At 57.1% G+C, this 8,348-nt stretch overlaps 2 protein-coding genes across 2 annotated transcripts; one reads left to right on the top strand and one right to left on the bottom strand.

Annotated features, from left to right (window-relative positions):
- Positions 1-1,034: 1,034 nt before the first annotated feature.
- On the bottom strand, positions 1,035-3,065 carry TRAVEDRAFT_54610 (uncharacterized protein; the record flags this gene model as incomplete). Its single annotated transcript, XM_008047535.1, has 9 exons — positions 1,035-1,089; positions 1,147-1,284; positions 1,336-1,484; positions 1,541-1,684; positions 1,741-1,885; positions 1,957-2,156; positions 2,220-2,346; positions 2,403-2,615; positions 2,671-3,065. 9 exons carry the CDS (start codon positions 3,063-3,065, stop codon positions 1,035-1,037), a joined length of 1,566 nt encoding a protein of 521 aa, XP_008045726.1.
- Positions 3,066-4,141: 1,076 nt separating this feature from the next.
- TRAVEDRAFT_137488 (uncharacterized protein) lies at positions 4,142-7,962 on the top strand (the record flags this gene model as incomplete). The annotated part of the gene is made up of 10 exons (XM_008047536.1): positions 4,142-4,891; positions 4,947-5,173; positions 5,232-5,478; positions 5,530-5,696; positions 5,748-5,847; positions 5,900-6,310; positions 6,368-6,487; positions 6,527-6,736; positions 6,793-7,436; positions 7,491-7,962. The coding sequence occupies 10 exons, from the start codon at positions 4,142-4,144 to the stop codon at positions 7,960-7,962; spliced, it is 3,348 nt and encodes a 1,115-aa protein (XP_008045727.1).
- Positions 7,963-8,348: the final 386 nt, after the last annotated feature.

Here is an 8,348-nt window from a genome sequence, read left to right on the forward strand (position 1 = left end):
CGTACGACCCGCATTCATCGCACGCAACTCGCGCTCTCTGTGCGCAACTCGGATCCTCGGCGTGCAATGTCTACTCGGATCCTCCTCGCACAACTCGCGACCCGTCGCACACAACTCAAGCTCTCCACGCACCGCTCGCGTCCACCTCGCGCAACTCCTGTCCTCTGCGCGCTGCTGCTCTGTTCGGCAGCCTGTCCGAGCGCCGCGGTGGATCTAGACGGCCGATTGCTCGTTTGGTGGCTTCGCTCTGGCCCGTGACCGCGCTATTCATTGTACTGTTCGAATTCCATACATGCCTCTCCCTGTATCCCGTTCTGTCTCAATGAGAACCGCCTCCATTCCTCAACTGCGCCTGCGTGATATTGCAAATATATATATCAAAAGGCCCATTATATTGAATACCTGCCCTCGCCCACAAGGGTCTGCAGACTCGCCCGGGGGATGCAGAATGCGGCCGGCGGTGGCAGACTTTGCCACCGGTGGCCGGGTCTGCAAGGGCCTGTCAGTTCTACACACTTCGGGTGCATCGTTGTAGAGCGGTTGCAGACGTTATCTTCGGTGGCCGAGTCTGCATCCGGTTCTGACCTGTGCATACGTCCTCATACTTAGGCAGTCGCGCGCGCAGTTTTGCTGATGTAACGATCCTTCTAATGATGTGATGTATCAATCAGCACACTTCTAATGATGTGATGTATCAATCAGCACAGAAGATCAGTAGTAAGCTATCATCTCCAGACAGCGCAATGGTTCTTCGAAAGAATAGAAGTATGCTGCGAATATCGCGCGGAGTATGGCCGCGGGTCATACAGAAGCAGAGCAGCGTGCGAAGGATACGAGTCGCGCATGGACCGTGATACGAGTCACGCGAGGAATGGGAGGTGTGTGCGGAGGATGCGAGTCGCAGGCGAAAGAGGCAGGAGTTATGTAGCGAGAAGAGGCCCAGGGACAAAGGGGATAACAGAACCGAGAGGTCGCCCAAGCGGACGCCAAGTACAGAGCACAGAGAAGGGAGACGTCGTGGCTGAGAGAGACTACTAAGACGAGCCGGAGGCGTCCGATCCCGGGTTCGATTGCACTTGCGCGGGGGCCCTGTGGAGTCAGATCCCATGTCAGTGCATGGTAGCCACACATGAACACAATACCCACCCCACACGGGCGAGCGCGGACGCCAGCTTACGCGCCTTTTTCTCTGCTTTCTGTCGGAGCTCCAGACGATCGGCTGCTGAGACTTCTTGGTGCCCCTTGCCCTTGATGGGCACGGCAGGAGCGACACCATAGATCTGCCTGCATAGATGGTTAGCTAGCAAGTATTGATGATGATGCATGGTAGCTTACATGTCCCACCAGGCAAGGGTCTCCTTGCACCATGGAGAGTTGGCGTCATTGAAGAGGTTGACGATCCGAGTGTAGAGCTCGAGGTTGCTGAACTTGCCGACGTCATCGAAGACCTTGAAGTGCGGCGCACTGCTGAGGCAGAAACGCGCCTGAGTGGACACTGGAGCGTCAGTAGATATCACGGAATGGTACGAGAATAGCTCACCAAGATGGCCACATACGCGATGCTGCGCGGGCTAACACGGCCGACCTTGTACTTACGTGCAATGGGCTGCATGCCGACCACTACGCCCGCACAAACTCCGGGAAGAAACGAGGATGATCGCCCAGTCCACAGGCGCTTGTAGCACTAATACATGCGCGGCGTCAACAACGTTCAGACGGGGGCGCGCGCGCGGAACTTACAGCAGCCAAGAAGGCGCTCTTGAGCAGGCCAACCTGCTCATTCCCTTGGAAGGGTAGGTCGTTGTCGCGGTCCAGGTCATACAGGAGAGATGCGTAGTCCCCCGGCGTGATTTTGATATCGCCGGCAAGCACGCGCGCACGGAAGCTACAGTTGAGATCCAACCGACGATGGTCAGCGAGCAGTGGCAGACCAGGCAACAATCCATCAGCACTTACCTCTCCGGTTCGTCGTCAAAGGTCGACAGGCACTCTTGAGGGCACAACAACCGCGCCGTATAGTCGTTGTTCCACCCGCGCAGATGCTTTGCAAGACTCAAGGGCGCGTTAGAGAAGTCTTCGTGCGGCTTGAGTCCATCCACACGATAAAGGAGAAGGATATCTTTGCGGAGCGAGTTTGTGTCGTCTCCACGCGAAGCCTTCGCAAAGTGATCAATCTGGAACTATTAGTTTTACACGCAGAGGGCGGAACAGAAACTCACAAAGTCTGAGTACGTTATCAGCTGATCTTCGTCGAGGATGTCCAGGTCTGTCTTCAAGTCTGGCATGATGTCGAGGAGCGCGTGGAATTGATACAGATACTCCCGCTTTTGGAGGCGAGCATCTTCCCTAATGATTGGCTCGTCAGACATGTGTACACACGGTGAGAGCAAAAAATACGGTACCGCGCTTTTTTGGCTGCTTTGGCCACATCCTCATCTTGGTCTTCATCGTCGTCGTCATCGTCATCTGAGTCTGAGTCGTCACTGGCCGCATCGGGATTATCCTGAGCATACTTTGCCCCAAAGACAAGCGCGTCGTGCGAGCTGATGAACGGGTGTATGACGCGTGATACAAGCCGTGCTGCCATGCGCAAATTGTCGATATCATGGGTGACCCTGGGATAAATGAGCGAGAGGTCAGCAATGTGAGTATATGCGCGCATATACTCACCGGTCAGAATGAATGTCGTGGTGCATCTTTGCTATGATCTTCGTGAGCTTCTTGGCGCGTTTCTGAGTGTGCTGATCACACGCTGAGTCCGGGCTTCTGGCTCGCTTGCGAGCAGTAGGGCCTGTGGCGTCAAGCTCCTGTCCGGATATATGCGCACGCGCACCGTCTTCCATGCCATCCAAAGCCATCCGTTCGCGGTTGTGCACTTGCTGGCTGGCCGAGTCCCCGTAAGAAGTGACAGGAGGTGGCGGAGCTGCGATGGGGATATCCGGCAATGGCGGATTGCGCAATGGAGGCAACACGCGTGGAGGCGCTTGTGGCTCGAGGGTTTCCTTGTCCTTCTTCCTAGTGCGCCGCGCTCTTTTGTCAGCCTTGTCTTGTTTGTCGCGGCCCATTTTGAGGTATTCGTGTACGAGCAAGGATGTGGGAGGAGGTCAAGACACGAGACGACGCGTCAGAGGAGAAAAATCCACATACCAGCCACCCATCACGTGAGCGCGTCCGCCGCGTCGATCCGCCGCGCTACCTGTACAGTACCACTTGACAGCTCGCATCCGAAATGAGTTGACCGCATTCGCTCACAGACCACCCCGCCTGTGCCGTGACTGCGATGAAGCTTGTCTGCCTCCGCTGCAACACAGTGTTTACCGAGTCTCGTGCTCTCACTACTCACAAGACACGCCATTGCAAGACAACAAAGGCCGCTCTGGGCACCAAGATTGCGAAGCGCAAAGCCCAGGAGGATGCAGACAGAGAGGGACGCCACAAGCGCAGGCGAGAGAAACGGGAGGAGGAAGCAGAACACATGCTCGTGGATGAACCGGTCAGTATATTTGAGCTACGCCGCAGCTGCGGCATGGCCTTCGGCTGCTGACACCTTTGTTCCCAGTTTGTCGTGCCGGACGATGTAGAACCGCCCATGCCTATGCCGCCGGCCTCCTGTAGTCGCACGGGAAGGCCGCGCAAGGTACCAGGCAAGTTCCGGGACCTCCTGCCGACCAGTTACACTGGACTGCCAGCTCACGTCCTCGCCGCACATCCACCCCCTCCTCGCATCCCATCCCCACAACCCCTGTCGCCCCGACCGCTCTCAGAACCCCCTCCCATCCCTGGAGAGCAGTCAGATGGATCCCGCTCGCAGTCAACCATACAGCCGACTGACTTCAGGACCAAGCCGGACCAGTTCGGTCTGTACCGTGTCTACACATACAAGCCTCAACGCGAACCTCGCAACACGACATGGGAAGCCGTCTGTGACGAAAGCATCCCCAACAACACTGTCCCAACCTCCACTCCACGCCCCGAACCGTCATCGCTGAGAGAGACCGCCCGAATGGCTCCCACCCGATGTGCTCCTCCCACCGTGCCTTACGCACCCTTCCCCAACGTCACCACCTTCGACATACTCTATTGGCAATCCAAGTCATCCAATGTCAAGTCTAATGAACAGATAAACGACCTCACGCGCATGATGCAGGAGCCTGGGTTCAACACGGCGGATGTAGCAAGGTTCGATGCAGCACGCGAGGGACGGCGACTTGACACGTACGTTGAGGACACTGAGGGCTCGCCTCTGTCCGCGCGCGACGGCTGGATCCATGGCGCAGTCAACATCAAACTCCCCAAGGAAGGCATCCGCTATGCGTCGGAGGCAGATGCACCGACCTTTAAGGTCGAAGGGGTCTACTACCGCTCGCTGACCGCCGTCATTCAGAACGCGTACCAACAGCCGTGCGTAAAGGACTGGGATATAATTCCATTCAAGTTGTACTGGATTCCTCCTGGCGACTCATCTGACTCTCGCTCCGATTCTGTTGCATCACGGAGCCCGTCCCCGTTCCCTCTGGCAGCACTGGCATCTCAGTCATCATCCTCCGCCTCCACCTCTGCTGCCTCTTCTGCCTCCTCCTCCTCCTCCTCCGGGTCCTCCAGTGGTCGAGCAAGCTCCCCGCCTGGCATCCGCGTACGCAGCGAGACCTACAACTCAGACGCTATGCTCGCCGATGACGCGGAGATGCGTTTGCGTCCACGCGAGGCAGGAGACCCGGACGATCTTGAGTATGGCATTGCACCGCTGTCTATATTCACAGACTCTGCGCATCTTGCAAACTTTGGCACTGCATCATTGTGGCCCGGATACGGCTACTGCGGTTCGCAAAGCAAGTACACGCGCGGCATGCCCACGGCATTTGCCGCGCACCATCTCTTGTACATACCATCGGTATGTTTGCTTTTGTTCTGTGGGTGCGCGTTGTTTACTCACATACACCCGACAGCTGCCCACTGTGATTCAAGACATCTACATCGAGATCTACGGTGTACCTGCGACGGCCGAAATCCTCACGTTCCTCAAGCGCGAACTAATGCAAGAGATCTGGCTTCTTCTTCTGGATGATGCCTTCATGTTTATCTACGTGCATGGGCTGGTACTTCTGTGTGGTGATGAGATCCGGCGCCGCCTGTTCGTACGCTTCAATATCCATGCAGCGGACTACCCCGAGAAGTCAGTTTGACTGTTCCTGCTCTTGCTCTCGCCAAACTGACCTTCATCTTTTCTCCAGGATTCTTCAGGCGTGTCTCAAGTACTTTGCGAAGTGCCCGTGTCCCCGCTGCAAGATCAACAAAGACAAGATCATCGAAATGGGCACCCGCAATGATTTGTATCGACGCAACCATGTCCGCATCGACAACGACGACCTTCACTACCGCATCAACCTTACGCGTCGTTGGATGTTTGAGGAGGGAGTGTCGCTCAAAAGCGTGTACATGAAGCGCGTGCTCGATCCGCTCTCACTGACCCCGACTCGCGTAAGGCTCTCGTGAATTGCGCACGAGCTACATATTAATTGCTATTCACAGAACACCTTCTCTATCCGACTGCGGGAACATGGATTCAATTTCTATTCACTCTACGTGCCCGATCTCATGCACGAGATCGAGCTCGGTGTCTGGAAGTCCATCTTCTCCCACCTACTTCGTATTCTGTATGCCGCAGGTGGCGACGCTATTCAGGAACTCAACCGACGGTGAGTCTGCAGCAACGGTCGGCTCATAACGAATCTAACACATCACTATAGCTTTCGCCAAATCCCTACCTTCGGGCGCATTCGCCGCTTCTCTGACAACATTGCAGATCAGCGCAAGCTCGCTGCGCGTGACTACGAGAACAGCTTGCGTGTGCGTCCGTCTGCACACGCGCATACATCCATCGCTGATCTCTGCGTATTAGACCTCAATGGCTCCCGTGGAGGCCCTTCTGGAGCCGGAGGACGACAAGATCGTGCTCGACCTCATTTACGACCTCAACTATTGGCACTGTACCGGGAAACTCAGGGTGATCACTAACCCTCAAATCGGGACCCTCGAAACCCGTGCGATCATGGTGGGCCAGGACGTGCGCATTTTCGGCAAGGTCACCTGCGCAAAGTACGTCACTATTGACTTGCCTAAGGAGGCTGCGGCACGCGGACGACGAAAGGCGGCGCTGTCCCAAAAGACCGGCAAGGTCGCTGCTGGGAAGCAGGTTGAAGCTCGCCGTCGCCGTCCTTTCAACATGAATACCTACAAGTTCCATGCCCTCCGTGACTACCCAGCCAACATCCGCCTCCACGCTACTACCGACATCTGGTCTACGCAGACTGTGAGTATACGGCCCTAAGTTACGAGAGAAGCGGCAATACTGATATCTGTACGACAGGGCGAACTTGAGCACCGGCATGTCAAGCGGTTCTACGCACGCACGAACAAGCACAAGCATGAGTATCAGATTGCGCAGCATACAAGACGTGCGGAGAAGATGCGTATCATCAAAGTGCGCGTTGATGCCCACCGGGCAAACTTGACCTCGGTTGCGGAGGCTGAGGGCGAGGCCGAAGAACTGCCGCAAGCCGGGCCCGCAGCAGGTGAGGGTGGAACTGCGCGTGGACAAGCGGCTGCGAGCGGTGACAACACCGATGGGATGGCATTCGCAAGCCCGTGGGATCGCTATCACATTGCGAAGTCCCAGCGCGACAGTCATGACATGACCGCGTGGGTTTGTGAGCATGAGGGTGATCCGGCTTTCAAGGTAGGTCGCTTGCAGCAGCGATTGGGTCCTGCAAGAGCTAATGCACTATCACCCAGGACTTCATTCCGCGCCTGAGAGCGCACCTCCTCTCACGCCTGGACCCCCACGTAGACGACCCTAACCACACGGTGCCCGCATTGTACATCGCAGGGAACCGGATCTATCATCACCGTGTCTTCCGTGTGAACTACACGACGTACGACGTCCGCCGCGCTCAAGACTCGGTCAACCCACGCACACATCCCCACATCATGCTCCTGTCACCGCCGAGCGATGAATCCGACTCCGAATCATGCGCGGGGGGCTCTACCGCAGCGGACGAACATCCGTATCTTTACGCTCGCGTCATCGACGTCCTCCACGTCAACGTGTATCCTCTGGGCTCCCCTTCAAGCCCTCCCCAGCGCGTGGATGTGCTATGGGTGCGATGGCTCGCGTTGGACCCCTCTGCGCCGGGCGGGCCTGCTACGAAACGCTATCCTCGCGTCGAGTTTGTGAGGGATGGTGCCAGTGGAGACCCCGCATTCGGCTTTGTGGATCCAGCAGATGTACTCCGCGGTGCACACCTGATGCCAGTGTTCGCACAGAAGCGCACCAAAGACCTTCTGGGACCCTCGCCAGCTGCACGTGTTGGCCAAGAATACTCTGACCTGCGAGCAGACGACGAGGACACTGACTTCCGATATTACTATGTGAATATGTACGTATCGTACCGCTGTCATCTCGTGCTGCGTTACTGATGCTCATTTGTCAGCTTTGCGGACCGCGACATCTTCCTCCGCTACCATGGCGGAGGCATAGGCCACGTTTCCCTCGGCAGACATCATCGCGGCTACACAGCGGACGACTCCGCGGCACATGACGACACCGCAGTCCTTCAAGAGGAGCCCGCTGACGAGGCCGAGCACACTGGCACCGTGGATGTTGCTGACGGCGCCGGTCCCGCAGAAGTGTCCAACGAGGCCGACCTACTCGCGATGCTTCCAGACCTCGGCGCCGGCATCGGTGCCCTTCGATTTCCGACTGAGGACGAGGCACCAGGGAGCGAAGACGGGGACGACGAGCGAGATGAAAACGACCCGGACCCAGACAACGACCTCTCGGATGAAGACGACGACCCGTACTCAGATGAGGATGACGCACTCGATGGGGATCTCGCAGAGGATGGCCTGGCCGATGGCTTCGCGGGGGACGAGTTCGACGGAGAAGGTTTCGCGCCGCTGTGATGTATGTACTACTAGCTTACTCAAGTCGATGCACGACATATGTATCCCGGACGTCCTCGCGCCCGCGCGAGGCCCTACCTTCTGCGCCTCGCGCTTCAGCGTACCCGCTCGCCATCGCATGCCGCCCATGCTCCGTGGGCGCGTTGTAGGCAGGAGGATAGTAGGTGTATTGAACGAGTCCCCCAGTGGTTATACACCCCCCTGCATACTAATACCTTCCATGGCGGGAGTCTACATACTCGGGAACCGTTGGCAAAGTGTGTATACTACAGGCGCGGGGGCCTCGGGGTCTACATACGTATGCAACCGCTTATCCTGGATGTAAGGGGATGCAGACCTGACCGGCGCTTGCAGACGTCTGTCACGCTGCGACATTTTTGCTGATG

The sequence above is a fragment of the Trametes versicolor genome (genome assembly GCF_000271585.1).
Source record: "Trametes versicolor FP-101664 SS1 unplaced genomic scaffold TRAVEscaffold_32, whole genome shotgun sequence".
Taxonomy (NCBI): Eukaryota; Fungi; Basidiomycota; class Agaricomycetes; order Polyporales; family Polyporaceae; genus Trametes; species Trametes versicolor.